The 23,322-nt window shown below is 34.8% G+C and overlaps 1 protein-coding gene across 6 annotated transcripts in view; it reads right to left on the bottom strand.

Annotated features, from left to right (window-relative positions):
* Nipped-A (Transcription-associated protein Nipped-A) overlaps window positions 1-23,086 on the bottom strand; it is a 494,348-nt gene extending 471,262 nt beyond the window's left edge. For all 6 annotated transcript variants that reach the window (XM_069825168.1, XM_069825181.1, XM_069825178.1 and 3 more), the window contains exons 1-2: window positions 22,947-23,086; window positions 3,477-3,677 (exon numbers count right to left, since the gene is read on the bottom strand). In XM_069825168.1, the coding sequence (XP_069681269.1) occupies window positions 3,477-3,635 (159 nt within the window). In that variant the 5' untranslated portion in view covers window positions 3,636-3,677; window positions 22,947-23,086. The remainder of the gene's footprint in view (window positions 1-3,476; window positions 3,678-22,946) is intronic.
* Between the last annotated feature and the right edge of the window lie 236 nt (window positions 23,087-23,322).

The following is a 23,322-nucleotide window of genomic DNA, read 5'->3' as shown; positions in this document are numbered from 1 at the left end:
TAAAACTTTAGAAGTAACAAGCATAACTCTTATGCCCAGTTTTTCCAAGTAATGTTTAATTTGGCTTAACAAATGTTAAATTAACAGCTGGTTTATTTTTAACGTTTTGTTAAGATGTTTTCCATTTTTCCAACATAATTTTGTTTAAAATAACCAATACTTAACTTTAACTGTCGTTAATACTATTCTAACTACTCAACAGCAGTTGGTAATGATTTTGCATATATAAGACAACTTCTTATTGGCTGATATTATTATTTAAATTCTGTACTTTAGAGTAAGTCATGAAACATGTGTAAAATCGTAACCTGTTAGGCTACAGTAGCCATGATTCAGTACAGAGAGTTGATAAATGAAAGTTGCATTGACTACTATTGAATAATAATAATTATTATAAGTATGGTTATATTTTATAATGGTAAATATGAATTTCTGTTTAGAAAAATCTCAGCATTATGACCACCAGGTGACAATAATTACACGAATGTGTGTGTAGTCAACTGTACACAAAACCCCGAGGAGAATTCCATATCATATAAAATTCTCTAATTCAGGTCCATGTATAAATTATATGTAATTTCGTCCTAAAGAAGCAATTGCTGCTGAAATATTTTATTATTTACTCACTGCGTATTTTGAAGCACTATTGACATCGGCTATAGTTGAAGAGACAGTAACATAGAATCTAGAGTTAATAGTAGCTGGTGAATTGGAACAAGTGGCCTATTTCTGTTTGTAGGATATTAAAATCTGACTTCAATTTCTTGCCACGTTGAGATCGCAGATTTCCTCAATATTAAATGGATAATAGCTCAGCATCGACATAAGCGTCAGTATGATAATCAGTTGACTTATAAAGATTATCTTCCCTATATTAATATTCCAAAATATCTTTTAAATTATATATTACCAGTCTTATGGCCGGTTTCACAAAGCTTCATTAAGGTTTTAATGATTCAGTAATGTATTTACTGGTTCATTAAATCATTTTTATATCTCACCAAGCATCTTTAGCCTAACGAATCAGTAAAACTATCATTAAATTTAGTGACAGAAATTTCCGTCTTTAAATTTTTAAATATTCATTAGAAGCAATATAAAATGGCGGAACGTTTCGACACAGAATTGTTATATCTGGAACTGCTCGAAAATTAAGAGTCAAATGGAGATAATGTTAACCATTTAAAAACCGATCATTTTGAAAATTTGAATGACACAAAAATTCACAAAAGATACCGTGTCACGAAGATCGTGGTACTGGTACCCAAAATTTTAGAAGAAACTGATCATAGGTTAGAATATCATAAAAACGGCTGAGACAAAGCTGAAACTAGTCAACTAGGTAACATACAACTGAGTTTTATTTTAAGACATGAAAGTGATTATTATAACTACATACCGGTACCTAAGAAATATTAGTAAATTAATACATAATGTGCATTCAAACATAACAAAACTTAATTGGTATATTAACTCTCATTTATTAGAATTATATTATAGCTAGCGATAAGATATGTTTGCACTGGCTTTAAAACAGAAGCGAAAGAGCTGGATTCTTGGAATTTATAATCGTTTTCTTTCCGATGGAAATTTAATTTTCCAGCAGGATAATCACCCCGCGCACATAGCCATAAATGTTCAAAAACGGTTCATGGAAAAGCACGAAAAAGAGGAGGATTGACAAATATCGAGACTCCCACCTCAAAATCCAGATCAGTTCTGGGATCAAGTTGTGGCTACCTGGGAAGACTTCGCTAAGGACCAGAACTATTTCCGCGATCTGGTGGACTGAATGCCCCGAAAATGCCAGGCAGTGATAGACGCCGGTGGCATTTGGATGAAGTATTAGATCCACATGTATATTTATTTTATTTTTCTTTAATTTGTTTGCTTATCTTTGTTTTATTTCGGGAAGAAAATTGATCTCTCAAGAGTTTTTTAAATTCTCCTAGTGGAGCCAGAGTTGCGAAATAATTCGTTCCAGTACACAAAATTTAAAAAATGAAGAAAGGTAACATGTATAAAAATTAGTTACGTTAATAAAAAAAAAAAGTTATCGCCGAGAATCGAACACGGGCCCCTGGGATGGCAATCCAACTTGCTACTGACTACTCCATCGAAGAGTCATGACGTAACTAGCGCGACGAGGCACATATAGCTGCTCGGCTTGAATTCTAGGGCGACAGCGCACATATAAATGTACTCGTGTAAATATTTTAATGTTTAGTACTAGCTAATGTTTCATTTGGACTGATTTACTGAAGCTTGGTGAAACCAGCCCTTACTGTAAACATTCCTCAAAGAGAAACATAACATGTTATTTTCACAACTTTTGTCTGAACAGCTGTGGTGTTATCCGCCATGTTTAACTGTTTGTTAAATGAGTTAACAGCCTGAAATCCTACATTTAAAGTTAACAAACAGTTAAGAATCTGTTAAGCCAAACTGGTGTTGAACAAATGGAAAAACTGTATTTAACAAACTGTTGAAGGTTTAACAGTCGTTAAGTGTTCTAACAATACTTGGACAAACCGGCCATTAGAGTATGAAGAGAAGAGACAAAGGAGGATGTGAGACAGATAGGGGGAGAGAGGGCCAGACAGACAGACAGAAAGAATTTATGAAGGAGGAATTGTACTAAACTTCTGGACATATGCTATAAATAATAATAATAATAATAATAATAATAATAATAATAATAATAATAATAATAATAATAATAATAACAACAACAGTAACAACAGTAACACCTATAATAGTAACAATAGTAACAAGAACAACAATAACAACAGCAACAACAATAATTACTATTATTATTATTATTATAATAATAATGATAATATTAATAATAATGATGAAATAATAATAATAATAATAATAATAATAATAATAATAATAATAATAATAATAATAATAATAATAATAATATCAGCAATTTCTCTTGAAAAAGTTTTACAAAAACAATTATTACCTTTTAAGTAAAGTTTCGTGAAATAAATAAAATAAACGTTTGACTTTATTCTACAGCAAGTTACATAAAAACAGCTGTTGATTAAAAAGTGAAGGCTATACTTGTAATCCCCACACACACTTTCCAAGACGACCGTGTAGGAATACTTCCCAGTGTAACTTGCACTCATATTGTTTTTAAGCATAACAAGGAATCTTATCCACTTTCACAAGGATAATTACATTAGTTCACAATTACATGACCGTACATCAAATGTGCCAGTCATAAGCCTTGTATGCATATACAAAATTAGCCTTAGGCTATATTAAGTTTGTGTGCGCATAAATTCAATTGTAACTGGTAACATATCGTTTGATGTGTTATTGAAAAATATTCTTTTACGATAATTACCATACACAGAGGACATTATCAGAGAAGAGAGATTTAACTGTTCCCAGGAAAGAAATTACTAAGACTGAAGAAACAATCTTAAAGAGTTAAGATGTTCACCATTTCTTTCTCTTACCTCAAAATTCTCACTTAGTTCTTGTGCAGCCTTTACTTTTATTTCATCCTTTGCACTCTGATCTGCAAGAATGGTTACATATGACCGATACTTGTTCATTTGGGTGATTGGGTCACTAGGACCTGCAGTTGGTGGTGGTGCCATCTTTAGACTCATCATGGTTCTTTAGTGGAAGTTTTAGATTCCAGTAGTCAACAGGAACTATAAAAAAAGAATAAATATATAATAACTGATGAGTTCTGAAAATCATACATTATTATAATGACATGATTTATTTAATTGATAGGCTACTTCTTTCATATTAAAGCTTCTAAACTACCACTGCATCTCAATAAGTTAATGATTAACTGGATATTGTGTTAATTGTAACAAATATTTTTAGTATGATCTCTATCTGTAGACAGACAAAAATTATTATTATTAGTTTAGTTTTATTTACGTCCTAAGACTAGGAAAAGAAATATCCAAACTAGGAAATGTAACATCAGGTATTCCTCAAGAGACAGTTCTTGCACTTCTATTGTTTCATATATATATATATATATATATACTACTTCTCAGCTAAGGTTATTCGCAGATGACTGCATAATATACAGACAAATTAGTGATGAATCCAATATCACCACCTTACAAAACGAACTTAATGTTATTGAAACCTGGATGACAGAAAATAAAATGAAAATCAATGTGAGTAAAAGTAAGTCAATATCCTTCTGTAGAACACATAAAGAAATTTATCTCAAATATCAGCTGAATGGTACACTAGTGCCACAAGTGAACTTGTAAATGCCTAGGTATATGTTTAAGTAACAAACTGGGTTGGGAGCAACAAGTCACTAATACTACAAGGAAAGCCTGAAAAGCTAACTGAAGGTCAAAACCCTTGTTCGCCCATTTATGGAATTTGGAGCAGTATAGGTTGGGATCTGTACAGACAAAACCAAATCGATTCAATAGAAAAGGTCCAATGCAGGGCAGCAAAATATGTCAAAATGAAAAAGGGACATGGCGAAGAGATAGTGAAAGATTTAGGGTGGGAATTTCTCAAATCAAGACAACGAAAAACCAGACTGACCACATTGTTTAAGGCACAAATGGGACACAAAGCATGGATCGACATCAATGCTAGATTAGTGACACCATCATACTTAAGCAGGGCTGATCACATTAGGAAGTTTAAATGCAGAAAACAAAAAACAGATGTAGCAAAATTCTTCTTCCTTAACTGCACAATAGTAGACTGGAACAGTTTACCTGTGGCAATTTTTCAGAGTGGTCTTCTCAAAATCAATATATTTTAAGAAAAGCTGTTAAGATTAGACTGAAAATTTAATTGTAGGTGCAGTGTAATTACTTAATTTGTGTCATGTAATTAATTAAGGTGACTTGTAATTAACTAAGTTGATAATAGTTGGGTTTAATAGAAGTACTAAAGTTTGCTTTACTTTTGCTATAGTTTTTATTTATAGTCCTAGGTTTATTGCATTTATTGATTTTTAGTTAGAATTAAATTTACGTTTATTTTATTTTTTTATTGCAGTAATTATTGTAATTTTATTACTGTAATTATTGTAACGTTATTATTGTACATTATATATCACTGTGACCAGGTATATACCCAATTGTAGTGTTAATAAATACATACATAAATAATGGCAGCCATTTTTGTATTATGGTATTCGACATTTTCGGCTTTTGCAGACAGTTGTGGTAAATGTGACAGCTCAGCTCGGAAAAATTATAGGGGGAAAACACTATTATTTTCAGCAGATTCCTAGCTACATTTTACGTTAAATTAATGTCACGTACAATACTAATGGTTTAGTTACACAGAAAGTACAGATAATAAAATTTCAGCATTAATTTGTGAATAAATGGTTCACTTTATGCAAAAAAGACACAGACATAAATTCTTCATCTTTTAATATCTATCACGACATTCACAGTAAACCTTACAATTTTAAAGAGACATGAAAACATTGGCAATGAAACTTTCCAAACAATTTACTTTTATTGGTTGAACTATGCGTTGTAGAAAAATATTTCAGTAGAAGTATTGGTTCTATTTCATACAAAGAACCTCCTATTAAAATTTGTGCACTCAAACCTCTAACACCCTGTATATAAAGGTTATAATTAATTAGCAGTGACCATTGAAAACCAAAGTGAAATTCGCAATTAGCCATTTTATGAAATTAAAAATATAAGCAAATGCTCCCATTACAGCTCAAAATGCCAATATTACTTCTTTTATAAATTAAGTTACATTATGTGTAGGCTTTTGTATTCCATTCTATATTGTGTATTAGACATCTGGACAGAAGGGAAAACTATTTAACTTAATAATGTGGCCGTACATTGTCCATGCACAGTCATTTACAACTTTCACCTTTCTGAATTCTCCTTTTAAAATAGGAAAACTATACTAGCATATTAAATGCATTACTTCACAAATCAACAAAATAAAAGCAGTTCCTTACACATCCGGTATGATATAATAATAATAATAATAATAATAATAATAATAATAATAATAATAATAATAATCATAATCATAATAATATATTGATATAGTTCACAAGTACAAAACTTAATAATATAACAAAAGATCTATAAAGAAATGTAGTTCTACATACTAAATATACAATTTCCTAGACTCATTATTTTATCGCAAATCTCAATAATTTATTGGTTCAAACTTGCACTTACGTCTGGTTTTAGTGCATGTTTAAACCAATCGTGATAACCATTAAGACATTAAACCTTATTTATCTGCTCCTTTTCACAATTTAATTGTAATTATTTAGGTCTTACTTTACATAATAACTTATTATTCCAAAAATGTGATCAGATGTCGACATACTGCAAGTCATGAACCTGAATTGGCTGACTCGATACATTCTATATGTAGGTTAATCTTTATTTCTTACAATATTTCCTTGTCAGCAGAAACGTTTGCGTAACTTCAATGAAGACTACCACATACCAGCTTAAACACAAACTTGCCAAGTTGCTTACCTAATCAACCTCAATTTAGTTTCATCATTGTGTCGCATGTACTCAATAATAATAATAATAATAATAATAATAATAATAATAATAATAATAATAATAATAATAATAATAATATATACTTTTTAAGTTGGTTATTTAATGACGCTGTATCAACTACGAGGTTATTTAGCGTCGATGAAATTGTTGATAGCAAGATAGTATTTGGCGAGATGAGGCCGAGGATTCGCCATAGATTACCTGGCATCCACCTTACGGTTGGGGAAAACCTCGGAAAAAACATAACCAGGTAATCAGCCCAAGCAGGAATTGAACCCGCGCCCGAGCGCAACTTCAGATCGATAGGCAACCACTTTAACCAACTAAGCCACACAGGTGGCAATAATAATAATAACAATAATAATAATAATAATAATAATAATAATAATAATAATAATCCGAGGCACGACAGCCCATGAAGGACCATATATGAACAGCCGGCTGCTAGTCTCATGTCCACATGCTGAAGGGTAATTCCATTTGTGACAGACACGACAAATGACTCTCTACAAAAATATAAAGATTTATTTCTACTTCAACATAACATTAGCAGACTTTTAAACTATATCAGATACAAAGTGCATGTACACAGCTACACTTTCATGTAAGGAGCAAGTATCAATCTCTATTTATTACAGATATCTAAGTACAAGTAATGTTGTGACAGACACGACAGAAAAAGGAACACAAATTAAAGGGAAGTCCAACAATGTACTATATCTTCCAATATTAGCAACTTCCTTTGTTAGTACTATAATCATAGAAAGGTAGAATATCCTTCCTTAATATGCTACAGATAGTTTTTCATTTGAAACATTTATGAAGTATATATTAAGCCCTATTCTCGTGACAGACACGACATACAAACTGTGACAGACACTACATATTCCAAATATGATTTACAAAATTACATGCATGTGCAAGTTAAAGAACATCATTATCAAAACAGATATGTTGAAAATTTAGTTTAAGCCTATTATCAAATTGTGGCTCTGGTAGAATTTTTATAACCTGGTCTTTGTCAATATCAGCCTCATCACCAATAGCAGGCGAAAAGAATTTCTTGGACTTCCTCTCATGCCGAAGGAATTTTACATGAAGTGTATCATCCTTATCATATGTCTTCACTTCCAAACATCTTCAGTTCACAGTGCTGCCAGCATATGATTTATGCAAAAATACGGCCAATTATCTTTGATTTCATAAAATATAGACATTAAAGTCTCTGGTATAGCATTCAAGAATTGTCTAGAACCACTTTGAGAAAATGGCAATTTGGTTGACATAATTATGGAATTACCCTGAAGCAGAGGTGGACGATCATCCAACCAGAATGGAGATATTGCATGGTTAGCACGATGATGCCTCCCAGCCATTATAGCTGATAAATTCTTAAGTTCCACAAATTCTATTTCTCCAACTTAAGTATTTCAGGGAAGTGAAAATTCCTTCGTAATCATTCATCATTCTCTGCTGTTTTGTGTTCTCTACATTAGCTTTTGTCTATTTTCTAATTCTAGAAAATGCAACATGCAGCTGACCATAAGTGAACACAGGTTGAGGAACATATAATTACATTTTTCTGAAAGTCTGGCCTTTTGATTTGTTTATATTCATCGCAAATGCCACCTGAATTGAGAACTGGTGTAGCTTTATTGTAAAGGGCATTATAGGATCTGCTGGTTCTAGCTTTATTCTAGGTAGTAGGACATTTTCCCTTTGGATTCTCAATTTAACATCTCCACAATACATCGAATGTGTTGTTCATTCAGTGAATGATGAATCAAGCAACATTTATCAGTCTCTTTTAGTATTTATATTACAAATTAACATTGTTCCTATATACACCCCCTGATTCCTTTCTGCCTTAATGTGATGGGATGGTTTGTGTGCTCCTTTGATCATAAGAGCTATACCAACAGTATCATAGTTACTGGTAGGGTTTCCCTTGCCAGCCAAGTCGAAGGGGACGAGTCAGTCAAAAAGAAAGGGTTATGGATGGGCCAGCACTCCACCCGTGTAAAACATTTATTGAAAGTTAAGTCCTTTCTCTGAGATGACAGGAGATCCATGTTCAGGGTAACAAGAGCAAAGACCACAACGGCAACCGGAATCAACAGTAGGCAGAAGTGGCAACTCTCTTGATGGAGTTAATACATCAAGGAACTAGACCTAAAGCTGGAAGGTGGAAGCCCCACCAAAGGTCTATTCTGCATAGAATTGGTAGCGCTATCAGGGGAAAAACTCTTTACTCAAATCTTCCAAGGAAACAGCCGGACAGTTACAGCGATGACAACCAGCATAGCAAACAGAAATAAATGATTAGGTACTGCGAATATATTAAATATAGGAACGTGGAATGTAAGAGGGCTCTCTCAAAAAGAAGTTGAACTAGAAAAGAGCATGAATATATTAATAGTAACAGAAACCAAAAAGAAACTAAAGGGATCCCAAGAACTGGAAGAATTCATTCATTCACAGTGTTCTACCCAAGAGCAGGTCTTTCACTGCAAACCCAGCATTCTCCAGTCTTTCCTATTTTCTGCCTTCCTCTTAGTCTCTGCATATGATCTATACAGTTTAATGTCGTCTATCATCTGATATCTTCTTCTGCCCTGAACTCTTCTCCCATTGCAATTTTTCTTGGGAAAGGTAAATGCAGTAGCTTCCCGTTGCTTTCCGCACACCACTCTCTCTTTCGCATCTCAAAAGATCCCAAGGGGTCCCAGCGTGGAGATGAGGAGAGTGGATTTGATTAATTCGGTTCTCCCAACTTCGCCAAAATTCACCACAAGGGTTAAATATCAGTTCTATCAGGATTTTTGGCCCGGACTGAAAAATCCCAATATTGGCCTTTGCTCCCCACTGGAAGACCATATGAGAGTTGTAAATAAAGATCCCTTCAATATAATCACTAGAGCGTGTTCCTGTATCTTTTGCCAAATCCCTAGTAATCACTGAATGTCATTAATGAGGTTGTTTCTGTTGATCTCTCTGATGGACTACCCTACTGCATGAAGCACTGATGCAATATCTGGAAACCTCTTGCCTTTAAGTGGTTCTTTCATCCATGGAAAGAAATCGTAGTCACAAGGATTCATATCAGCAGAATACTTCCCAATCTCATCTCTGTAGAACTTCAGCCACTGCTCCTGCGACATGACGAGCATTATCAAGCAAGTTCTAAGGTGAATTGTCTCTCAGAAAATGTGGACGTTTGCGCCGCATAGCTGGATATAGGTTGTGTTCGAGAAAATGTTGATAGTACGCTGCATTAATATTTTGGTCTTGAGGTACCGGATGGCTAATGATAACACCTTCATTGTCGTATGCCACTATCAGCATGACTTTCACCCTAGAGGGTTTATATCGCACTTTTCTTGTACATGGTGATTCTTTGTGGTGCCATTCATTAGTTCAGGCTCGTATGTCCATGTCCACATCTCGTCAATGGAGTCTCCTTCATTGTGGTATTTCTGTAGGTGGAGTTGAGCTATTGCGTATTGTGCCACTTCTATGCTTCTGTCAGGTTATGAGGAACCCAGCATGCTGAATTTTTTCTCATATGGAGATTCTTCAGAATGTGCCACACAGTTTGATGACTGAGTCCAATCTCGATAGGTAATGCTCGTACAGTCCACTGATGGTCAACAGCAAAGAGACTTCGCACTAACTTCACTTGTTCGTCACAAATGGACGGGCGACCTGTGCGACCCACATGTGCCACCTCATTCCGACCCATACGAAATGCAGAGACCCATCTTACAACCATCCGATACGGTAATGCATCGTTGACATAAACTTTAAGTAACCCTTGACGACATTGGCGTGCATTTCTACCAGGAGCTACCTCCATTTTTATCCACAATGCTGCTCAAGTTTAGTAAACATGCTTTAGAGCAGTTAAAAATAGTGCACATTTAACCACACATAATAACAACATATGTTGTCATAGCAACCGGTTTTATCATTCAATACAATGCACTCCTAGTATAATGGCAGTTGACACTATAAGTCAACATATAAGCCTAACTTGGAGTCAGGCCACAAAGGAAAACACTGAAGGAGGAAGGTTCGGTCCAGCGCTGTGGATTGAATTCGGCATAGCTCAGTGGTCGGAGCACTTGGTACGTAGAACCAAGGACCTGGGTTCGATCCCCAGAGCTGGATCGAATTTTTCTCCTCAAATATTGTCAACATTACAGCGATTATTGTGTAGGACAAATTAATAAAATCCATAATATTCTCATAGCTAGCAGTGCATCATAACTGCGGAATCCCGGCCAAATAAGTCACTCAACTGAGTGCGCTTCTAGTATAATGGCAGTTGACACTAGACATATACGTCAACATATGAGCCTAACTTGGAGTCAGGCCACAAAAGGAAACACTAAAGGAAGAAGGTTCGGTCCGGTGCTGTGGAGAATTCGGCGTAGCTCAGTGGTCAGACCGCTTGGTACATAGAACCAAGGACCCGGGTTCGATTCCCGGCTATGGATCGAATTTTTCTCCTCAAATATTAAACGGGAAGATATTTACAAACCATTTTTGTTGCATTGTATTCCTCACACTTCAATTACTTCTCAGCATAATCTCCACCATTATTGAAGCATTTATCGAGTCATGGCACAAATCTTTCTATCCCCTCATTGTAGAATTCGCCCGCCTACGATGCGAACCACTCTCGCACTGCTGTTTTCACTTCATCGTCGCCTTCAAAACGTTGACCACTGAGGAAATTCTTGAGGTGCAGGAAGAGATGAAAGTCACTCGGAGCCAAATCTGGGCTGTAGGGGGGATGGTCAATTTGTTCCCAGCCAAATTTCAAGATGAGATTTTGGGTGTCACGAGCTGTGTGTGGCCGAGCGTTGTCATGAAGCAACACAACTCTGTCGGTCAGCATCCCACGTCTCTTGTTCTGAATTGTGCAACAGAGCTACTTCAAGGTCTGACATAGGTTTCTCTAGTAATGGTTTCACCCCAAGGCAAGAATTCGATGAGTAGGACTCCTTTTCTGTCCCAAAAAACAGTGCACATGATCTTGCATGTTGACATGGTATGTTTGAATTTCTTTTTCCTTGGCGATGCAATGTGCCTCCATTCCATGGACTGCTGCTTCGATTCAGGTGTCATGTGAGACACCCAAGTCTCGTCACCTGTCACGATATGGTCAAGAAACTCATCGCCTTGCTCACTGTAACGTGTGAGAAAGCTCAATGCACTGGAAGCTCGTTTGGTTTTGTGTTCCTCAGTGGGCATCTTGGATCCCCATCATAAGCACTATTTTCGATATCATAATTGATCTGTCACAATTTTGTAGAGAACACTCTGCGACATTTGTGGAAAATTCAAGGAAAGCGAAGAAATTGTGAACCTCCTGTCCTCATGAATTTTTTCATCGACAGCACACACCAAATCGTTATTGATCAAAGATGGCCGACCGGTACACTGCTCATCATGCACAGAGACACGGCCCTCGTTGAACTTCCTAACCTATCTCCTGACCAATCCATCACTAATGGCATCATCACCATACACCTCACAAAGTTGACGAATGTCAGCTGGTTTGATGTTTCTTGCATTCAAGAAAAGGGTTAGAGACCACATCTCACAGTTGGCGGGGTGCTCGATTAGTTTAAACATTTCAACTCATCACAACTAACCACACACACACGGACTGAAGCTCTGAAACTGCATGCACAGCTTACCTGAGGACTGAAGAAGAAAACGCGCATGTGCAAAATAACGATTGCAGTCATGTGACAGCTATAATTGAAAACGGAACTTACTTTAAGAACACGCCTCGTATGTTAAGTTAAATTAATTTTTCTTTCACGGTTAACACTGTATTAATTTTAATCTTGATCTTCAACTTTGTAAATTCATTATTGTATTATTGCCTTCCGGATCCTTGTGGTCACCCTCAGTGGAGGGCAGCCGATTTTTCCAAATCTTTCTCTTTCTGTGGCTTGGGAGTTGTTCCAATGCACACCTTGTATTGAATCTTATATTACAAAAGAATAACTTTCAGAAAAGTCTGAATAACTATGTAATTTGCAGGTTGTACATTTTCTTTGCATTCCGTAAAACTTTCCGTGCGCAGCCTTCTAGCACACATGTATGTGTAGGCCTACAGCTGCAAATGGTTCATTAGCTGGGGATTGTGAGCACATGCATGCCTCTGGAAAATAAATTGTTGCAAATGTATGTACGCAGATGAACATCAAACTATTGGACTGATAGAATATTATGACAGGGATGTGCAATAGATCTTTTAGATCACAGTGCTAGGGCTATTAAAGCCCTCCCCCTCTTAAATTCAATTCAATTCAATGTATGCAGATCCCGCATTTTTAAATGCAGTAGTTTACAGATAATACATCAGGGAACAAGTCTATATTCTTTCAGATTTTTAACTTGGCCATCTAATGTAGTAATTTTACTTTGAAAAAGAAATGATTAAAAAATTAGGCCACATTTTAAATTTATCTGTGATAGGCTTATATGTAGACACTGAGTTCCAAGTGACTTTATGGAACACTGTGCGGATAATTTCCGTAATTTCAAATAGTCATAACTACACAAATAATTAATAATGTGGAAATAAAACAATACATGTCTTCTTATTTGATGTCTGGAATTATAAATACCATCTTTTGAAATAAAAAAAATCATCTCGCAAATTCTTAAAGATTCCCTGCAGATTATACAATTTCATTTATACCACTCAGAAGGTCTTAATTAAGGATATGCTAATTTAAATAAAATATTTTATTTATAAGTATAATTTTAAGGTCATCTTCTAAGATTTTGTTTTATAATTGTTAATCAATGGTGCTTAATTATTAAATGTTATTGTTATAACAATATTCATATTTAATTCATTATATTTTATTTGCTCATAATTTCTGGATCTTTGTGGTCATCCTTAATTAAGGCCAGACGATTTATTTCTCTCTATTGGAAAAGATGAATATTTTGGCAAATGTAAGGTTTGTAATAGCTAATTCAGTAGTGAATATATTTCTAAACATTTAAAAAGAGACAGTCATCAGAAAAGCATGGCAAAGAGTATGGAAAAAAGCTTGTTGAAAATGCTAAAGTCCAGTAATAAATATGTGAAAATGTATAGCCTGCTGTATAGTATATTAAATTATTGGTTTGGAGCAGTAATATGATAAGGCACAAAATAAATATGAATTTAGGTAGGCTATCAGTAAATTTTATGTCATTGTTATCAATTAATAAACATTGAAATTTAAATATTTTGTCACATCTGGTGCCATCTTTTAGAATTTGTGCTTTACAATTAATAAAAAAAAAAAAAAAACAGCGAGAGGAATCTGAGACAACTGTCATTAAGTTAATAATTAGGCGTAACATATTATTGCTACAAGCCCTTTAGAAAGATGCCACAGAAACGTGATGTAACTTACAGCAAGATAAATATTATTTTGTATTTGTAAACATGTATCTACAATATGTTTTTTTTTATTAAAATTTCAATTTTGAGATTCATATTAGTTTCTTCAACTGTATATAGAGGGATATTTTTATTCTCCTCCCCCCCTTTTTTGTACAGTCATGAAACTGTCAACTCTGCCCATATTCATATCATTCTTTAAGACAAAATGTAAGTACTGTATATTATGATGGAAAAAGAAAGTTCCTCCTTTCACATGTATTTTAGATGTCCAACTTTACCCCTTAATCACGTATTTGAAACCTGGTCTTGTGCTTCATTGCACATGTGTCCAGCTTTCCCTGTTAGTGAGATAAAGTCGGACATGCTTCTAAGTGGAAAAAAGGGTACTTCTATTGTTGCAATAATTTTGGCCATAAGAACCATCAAACAGAAGGATATAAGAAGATTTGAAATCTCATACTTCAGTACCCAGAAATATATATGTAGTATTTTTAACAGAAACCTCATAAAATATCTGACTTAACCTCACTTTACGGTATTAATTTTATTCTTCATTTTGTTATTTTCCTGGTGCAGTTCTTCAATACTCTTGGTGTTTGCTTCCATGTTTAAGTTCATGCTTGCTTTGCCTGAAAGAAATCCTGTACATTTTTCTTTATTTCTCGGTTAATTTTCCTAAAACCTACTTCCATTTACTTTGTAATCACTTCCTTCAAAGTCGCACCTGGCTCATTCTCGGATCCTGGGTTCGTTTCAAACCCTCCTTTAGTAGACCCTGGCATTACTATATCTGCTCCTAAGACCCTTTTTAATTCTTCCTTCACACGGAATTCTTGTTTTGTCACTACCTTACTTATTCTCATATTGAATTCTTCAATCCTTGATCTATACCAGGGGTTCCCAAACTGGTGGTCGTATAAAGAGCTGAGGGGGGGGGGGATCGTGATATTTTTTACAAACTAAAACAAAAATGCCTCTTTTTAACATACCGGTACACATATTGTGTGTTAAATGAACATTTTATTGTTTTCAAACATTCCTTTTTCTGTCACAGAGGGACCTATAAATTGACTGACCTCCTCCTTGTTATTTACTTATTTTTATGTTATTTATTTTCTCATAGATCTGTATAGTGCTACAGGCACAAAAAAAAAACACACACGCACACACACATAATAAATAAATAAATATGTATATATATATATATATATATATATATATATATATAGCTCTCAAATATGGACTCTATAATTCGATACGTACATAGTAATATCACTTTCAAGTTTGATGAGATTCCTCGTGTTTGGTTTGATAGCAATCATAATGAGAAGCTTATTTGGCATAATATGAGTTTGCAAATGTTATTAAAAATGAAAAGAGCTTCTTTTGCTTCACGCATTCTTTTGATCCAAACTGATCTCCACTCTGCTAAAAGCCTGGTTTCCACATTCTATCCATAGGTACGTACATACAGTATTTAAGTTATTTTTTCCTTGAACTTAATTGCCTTAACAATAGTAACCACCTGTGACAGTCGTATTGTTTTGAGTGTCTTCCAGAAAATACTCAAAAAGCTGTTGTTACAATTTTGCAAACTTAATTTCATGTTCGCAAAAACAAACTCAGTATCTTACATAAACTTTGCTACATTTTCAAAGAGTTCCTTAATACAGTGCAATGTACCAAATTCCTTTTCTCAAGTGATGCCTACCAGAAATCAAGCTTCTTTATAAATCCTTTGATTTTATCCATGGCTGTTATTAACTTATGTTAACATAATATTGGCCTTGCAAAGTACTATTCAAAATGCTTAAGTGTTCTAAACTACCAGCAATACAGGCTACTAGAAGTGATATTCAAGTAATATTGTATGTCATTAATGCATTATATTCTTCTATTTTGGTCGTTCTTTGGGTGGTGTCCACTAATTGTGAGTAAAATCATTTCGATTTTGCAGAGATTTGTGGGGTTAAGTACCCTATCAGTTCGGTAGCAGGGATCGCATACAAAAGTTTCACCCAAAATACACATCTATACACATTTATATCGACAACCATTTTACTTCTCTAAAAGACACTGCTAACTTTTCTATCATTACACACATTACTTATGCATAGGATAAATGCCCTCTTTACTCTACTGCTTGACAGGACTTGGCTTAAACACATCTACTCTCCTTTGGGGCGATTGATGACTAGATTCTTTGAATAGTAAATCAACTGTGCACGGTTTTATTTTAATTTAGCCTATCTTCTTCACATGTATTCGATTTCATTATGCATCCTAAGTTATTTGAAATTCATTCTATCTACATACGAAGGTAACAATGGAAGTTTTGAGATATGGGAGAGTGAAAGCTGATCCACTTAAAAGGAATCCAGCACTGAGTAGTGTCATCCTTTGTGAATGCCGTTCCAGGAAATAAAAATGTATGCATGTTAGGAAGATGAGGATGCAAAACTTGACACCCCGTACAAATCCATTTGGCAACTGGTAATTTGACAAGGTGAGTTCCTGAAAATATTCTTTTCCATCTAAAACACTGAGTAACTCACAATTTGACACATGAGCAAAAAAAGGCACTCCTGTTGAAAGGTACAATACCAGTTTGACCCCAACACTAAACATCAGTCAGTAGTGTGGATCTTTCCTGACGACAATCCATCAACGAAAGTGAAGAACCCCAAAAATATTGCAAAGAAAATGGTGGTCACTTTCTTGTTCAAAACAGGCCATGTGACAACTATGTCTTTCGAGGAGCGAAAGACTTATTACTCAGTGGTCCATCACAGTTTGCCTACTGAAAGTTTTCGAAACTTCAAGAAAGTGGCCAAGGATAAAACTGCGAGGAATTCTCCTCCACTATGACAAAGCATATGCCCACATTGCCCCAAAGTCATTATACAGTTCTGTGTTCCCAACAGTGAAAAATTGCATGCGCAGAAGAAAATTTTCCAGCCTTGAAGAAGTGTACAACATACAAAAGTCAGTTTACAGGCCCTGAAGAAAATAAGTGACAGGAGTGCTTTGAAAACTGGTTTACAAGACTGCGAAAATGTATAGTGTGTGGTGGTGAAAACTTTGAGGAAAAATTAGTGATCAGAATGAATTTATTTGTGATAGTTTTGGCGTATCTCAAAACTTTCCTAGTTAGAATACAGTAGGGTTGCCAACTCTAGAGGACGGAAATTCAGGACACATTAAAAAAATAAAAAAGCACATAAACTTATAATGAATTTCAGTGTAAATGTACTTGTATTTTGACGCTCAATTAATCATTAGAATTGCCTTCGTGTTATTAATTGGTTGCAGCAGGGTAGCCCTATATTAAAGAACATGCCATAGGTCTGTAAGCCTACACATTGAAAAGCACAAGGGTTGATAAGTATACATGTCTCTACACTCACTACATTAACATTGTTTGAAAGAATGCTTGTTGCTTCCTTTGTTTTTGTTTATTAGTTCTTTGTTTGTTGAAATATAATAAAAAAAATTCTCTACATGCCATATTAAAGTTCGTCTTTACTAAGAGTTCTGATTTTACAAGTTCTGCCTCATCCGGTTCCTCTCATCAGTTCAGAGATTCATTTTTTAAAAAAGTCGCTCAACATGAGCATTGTTAATTGGAAAAGCATTATGTGTCCAGCAATTTTTTTATGTTTGGCACGCTACGTTGTCTTCAAAACATGTCCCAGCATTCTTGAGGAGTTGATAGATCTTTCGGTATCGGCATAATCTCTTTGAATAGGGAATACTTTGGTATAATGCATCACCTTTTCAAAGTCCAGTTTTATATTAAGATGCAATATATTCACAATTTCAGTAAGGACACACTGTGAAAGTATTATTAACGCTTAGAAAAGTGATTTTCTTAAAAATGAAGAATAGTAATCAAATCATTTTTGCAAATAGTCAATGGCCCTCTGATACACATTCAGTGCCGCCTTCTTAAAGAGATGCACATCAGAATCACTCAAGTTATTCAAATACTAATTTATTACCAAGCGCCACAAACTCACTTCTGTGTTCTATCCAAAGAACTTCTAATACTTACAAATTCTTTGCTTCTATTCATCAAAAAGTATATCGTATAATTGCAAAATGTCTTTGGTAACCATTGCAAACTACGTTTGATCTCTAATAATGAAATATCAATATGAAATATCAGAATATAATATTGCAATGAACAAAATTCCGGACATTAAGCGTTCTGAAAACAATTTAACTTTTTTCCTGCATAGAGGACTGATTTCCTGACAATCCGGAAAAATTCCGGGGCACGCTTCCGAACAGGGGCAGCGGCATTTCCTCTAAGGTTAGAGCCCAGTTGAGGTGTGTGTATATTAATCGAAAATTAGAGGCTAGAAAATATTGAGAATAGGACGCATGTTTATATGACATTTTTTTCCGATTAATACACACACACCTAAACTGGGCTTTAACCTTAGGGAAAATGCCGCTGCCCCTGTTCGGAAGCGCGCCCAAATTCCGGACAGTTGGCAACCCTAGAATATAGGTAAGTAGGTAAAAACCATATATTTACATTTCAAGAAATCCAGGCCAACTGTACAAAGAAGTTTGTGAAATAAATTAGTTCTCTTTCATTTGCCGATTTCTTTTTAGTACCAGTACTCTAACTTTTTTTTTTTCAGAAAAACTAAAACAAAGGAGATAATTTTCCTTATGCCTCACTGACTTCTGTGAGATTATATACCCTAACAATAAACACATGGCTTTGGTTTGCAGCCACAAATATGTTTAACATAAAAATCATTTGATAGCCCTACTTACCTGTAGGCCTAAATCTGATACACTGTTGTATTCCCCCCCCCCCCCCATTTGTTATTAATTAGGCCTATCAATATAACATCCGAGAGGTCCAGGATGAATTACTAGGGAAATGGTCAGTTTCCCTAGTATTTTGCCCTGGACCTCTCGAGTGATAGCTAGTTATATGTACATAAGTTATATAACAAGTAAGGCGGGGGGAGGGGGGTTTGAAACTGCATTAGAATATATAGGTAACTATCAAAATTGTACCTCCTTTGGTGCAACTTTTCTGGAGAATTACCAACTGTGCAATATTCGTTTACAGTGGCGTGTGGACACTCTACCTTTAACACAATATTTACTAATCTACATAAAGCTTAATTTTTGGTCCTATAGAATTATCTGTATAATTATCCCAGTGCGCAGAACTCGGGGTCCCGGGTTCGATCCCCGGCGACGGAGCGAATTTTTCTCTATTAATACCAAGTGCTTTGATCCAGGAATAATTACTCGGAATACTTACAACGCATAGTCATCTTCACCGGTTTCTCCTCGCCTTCCGTCTGAGGCTCTCGACACGACATGGTCATTAATGTTGGAATGTTGGAACGCTACTGTATTCTAGAGTTTACTGCCTGCGTATCAATATAAGGGTCATTCCATGGTTGCGTGTGTGACATTTTAACAGCAGATTCACTAACAAAAGACGCTGTAGATTAAATGTTTTAAGAGCTAACATTTTTATTTTTATATATTATATTAACCATCAATTACTTAATTCAGTTATGAAGTTTTGAGTTGGCTAAGAAGAATACACTTAACAAAAATAAAATGTCAATCTTTGTTGCTTGTGTGACAAAATGATACAACTCCTTCTCATGCTAGTGAAGATTTTATTACAATTCTGTTCTCTTGGATTATGAATATGATTGTAACTTGTTGGTGATATAAATAAAATGTATACTTTTGAGATGATATAATAGAAGTTGCTGAGGAACATTAACATTCCACGTAAATTCTAATTTGAAAATGTTGCGTATGTGACCGTTGCGTGTGTGACACTTGAAGACATGTTAAGTTTACATATTTTTATCAGCAGCAATGTGACAGATATTTTTTATTTACAAAGAAAACAAAAAAAAAATACCACTGCTATTGAAATTAATTAAAAAACACATACAAATTTAAACATTTTTTACAAACATTCATGTAGGCTAAAATGCAAGCATTGTCACAAAAGGCAAATTAGGAGATTTAACTTTCTTCAGGATCACTGACAAGTCCTCCCAAGATTTGTCCTCATTTACTGGCCACACTGAACACTTCCCACATTGCATATACTTGAACAAAACTTGATTAGTCTCTTCCTCATACTCCATCACAATAGCAAAGAAGATGTCTTGTCTTATTTCCTGTTAAACTTTCCTCTTGCAGTTAAAGGTACAAGTACAAGTTGTTGCATGAAGATCTAGACTTCTTCTTCTTCTTCTTCAAGATGTAATAATTGGACTGTTGCTAATTCTTCTTGTTGAGAGCTTACAGAAACCTTCACCACACCTTCTTTAATAGGAGACACAAAGTGAACTTTATGTAGGCTTGAAATTGGCTGTACATTTTTCACGATTATCCAGGAATGATGATAATGAATTCACTTCTTCTGCAGATGTAAATAGTGTTGTTACACCTTTTACACTCTGTTTGGTACAGTCGTAGAATTCGTAAGGCGAATTTATAATCACTTGGCGTGATTTCACCATTTGCCAAACAGTTCTTTTCAAAGTTCTCCCGACATCATCAACTGCTCCTTTGCCATGGAAAGTGGCAAAAAAAAAATTCCAGTCTGCAGAAATATTAAAGTCAGACAGAAAATGTGTGAGGTTCGACACTGCGATGCAATTCTTGAACTGTGCAGCACAGCCATCAGAGAATATTTTCACATGTTGAATATTCGGAACTTGTTTCAGTTTCAAGTCTTAGAGAAGGGTTTTAAGGAATGTCCAAATAGAATATTTGCTGTGTGACAAATCATCACTTATAATGACATAACTTAATTATAGTTCTTCCCACATTTCAACCAAACAGCAGCAGTGAAAATGGTGGTTTGTCACTGACTCCAGTCAGCACTTTGAATTTTATCTTGCCTCAAAGATATGTAGTTTTCTGCAAAATCAATTTGCATGACTTCATCATGAATTAGAAATTTTTTCTTCACCTCTTCAAAGTGTTTGGACTGTTTTCTTTTCACGTAACTATGGAGCTTGAATGCCGTTCATCTGCATTTGTATTTTCTTTATATAGGCCTAGTCAGATACAATTCCAGTTTCCAGGACGATTTGAGGATGTCCTTCCACGTCTCTACACTGAGGCCATTTCATTTCATTATTAGGCTAATTGTTTCTTCATCACTAATGATATTTTGAACAGAATTGCAGGCCGGCTTGCATTTCTCACTTGCATTCAAAGAGTTCAAGGTCACATACAAGGATGGCTAATAAATCTTGTTTACTACGTGGAAATATACCAGTTTCTTTTCCTACACTTTCCATCAAAAACTGCATGTTCCCATGGTAATGATATACATGTGTTATGGGTCATAGAGGAAACGGGAAATACAAATGGTGGGCGAAGCTCGAAAAACTTGAATTTCTTTATCACACAATCAGGATATTCCTTCACAGACTCTTCATAGGCTTCAGCAATGGTCATCATCATAGTACGTTTCTGTACCACTCCTTTCTTGCCGGTTTGAATATCCTTTATGGTGACTTTGTCTTTTTTACCTAGCTCAGTCCTGCTTATGTCACCACGGAGATAAAATTGCACCATGTTATCTTTTGTTTCATCATTCAACCTTTTACGGTACCTTCTTTTTTTTAATTTTTGTAGCAGATTCAGTCTTTTTGCAAATTCCGGCAATTCCTCAAATATAAATTTCCTTTTCCTTAGGCTGTTTGGTAAACCTCTGTTCACTTTAAAAACTGCTTTCCCTAGTGATCTGTTACTCCTATATGAACCCCTTGTTGGAGATGCATTACTTATCTCAGGTACTTAGGCCTACTTTAGTTTTTCTCTGTGCCGCCTCTATCTTATTCTATCTTGCTTGCGGTTTAACTTTATTTTGTCAGTTTGAAGAGCTTGTTTTTGTCTTTCCCTGTTTTTTTCATGTTTTGTGTTGTGGGTGTGCTATTTGATAATATGAGGCTAATGTCACACACACGCAACGCAATTTTGAGTGCAAAATAGTCATGCTACAAAAAAGTTGTTATATGTTAAAATTTATATCTTGTGGATAACCTCACTTTCAGAAAGTTTCACTTTGATAAGTTAATTACTTTCTTATGGGCATAAATAAAATCATGTTTTGTGTTGCGGGTGTGACATTAGCCTCATATTATCAAATGTCACACCCACAACACAATAATATTTTGAGTTAGTCCCATGTAATTGAAAAACTCATCTGATTTGCTTCAAAATTGCACAGTAGATTGTGGAACATCTACACAGCAAGTTTCTCACGCAACAACAAATCAGAAGACAAGCAAAGATGATCAGAGCAGGCAACATATGAGATGTATTTTTCCTTTTGTCGGCAATACTATTAATACTAAAGTAAAATATGCATAGACATTAAATAATTGAATATTTTCATGACATTAACTGTTTATCTGGTATAAAGGTTCATTTACTCTAGAAATATGAATATTACAATTACTTTGAAATATTTTAATTTTTTTGTATTCAGGGTCCTTTGACATGGAATGACCCATAACTTAATAAATTCATCACTCTAATGCTTGATCTCATTATGATTAATCCTGAAGTTACCCCCTGAGTTCACAATAACTTCTACTGAAAATGCACGTTACAAATTATTATATTATTAATAAGTTCACAAACTATTTATCTCTCCATTTAAGCGGAATCTTACAACTCTTTCTATAACTGTGAGCGACGATCTTCGGCATTAAGAATGTTTTACAGAACGTGCCTTCAGAGGAACAAGTGAGGTTAAGAATAACATGTGACAATTAGTTCTATCACCAAGGCCTCAGTATAATACCAACTATTAAGGTAAATATACCAATTAATGTGAATATATTACAAACTAAAGACCACCCAAACTAATTAAGGTGAACATATTTCCAAACCAAATCCATCAAATTACGACTATGCTAACATACATTCCAACCTGCAGCAATATTGCAAAAGAAAATACTACATACCTATTTAGATCTCAAATATTGCAGTATCGATTCTACAAACTACATGAACAAGTGCGTTCTTTACACTTTCCTCATATCATTCCATACTAAAACATTACTTTTTGGAATACATTTCGTATACAGCGAAACACAACTCCAATATCCAAACAAACTAGACATTGTCTTCACTGGCGCATTCACTCTTCGATATATCCAGAGTAGCCAACTCCAGTTTGCAGAAATACACTCAACGCTTAAAAAACCCGCTATTTTTTAGCGGGCCGCTAAATATGCCACTAGATTTTTAGATGTTTATTATTATTGTTTATTGTTAGTAAAATAACATGTACAAAAATACAGGCATAATTCTTCCCTGAAGGAGTAAAAACTCATGCTC

Source organism: Periplaneta americana, chromosome 1, assembly GCF_040183065.1.
Source record: "Periplaneta americana isolate PAMFEO1 chromosome 1, P.americana_PAMFEO1_priV1, whole genome shotgun sequence".
Lineage (NCBI taxonomy): Eukaryota > Metazoa > Arthropoda > Insecta > Blattodea > Blattidae > Periplaneta > Periplaneta americana.
Note: the sequence above shows the minus strand (reverse complement) of the source record. Positions and strands in the feature narration are given on the sequence as shown.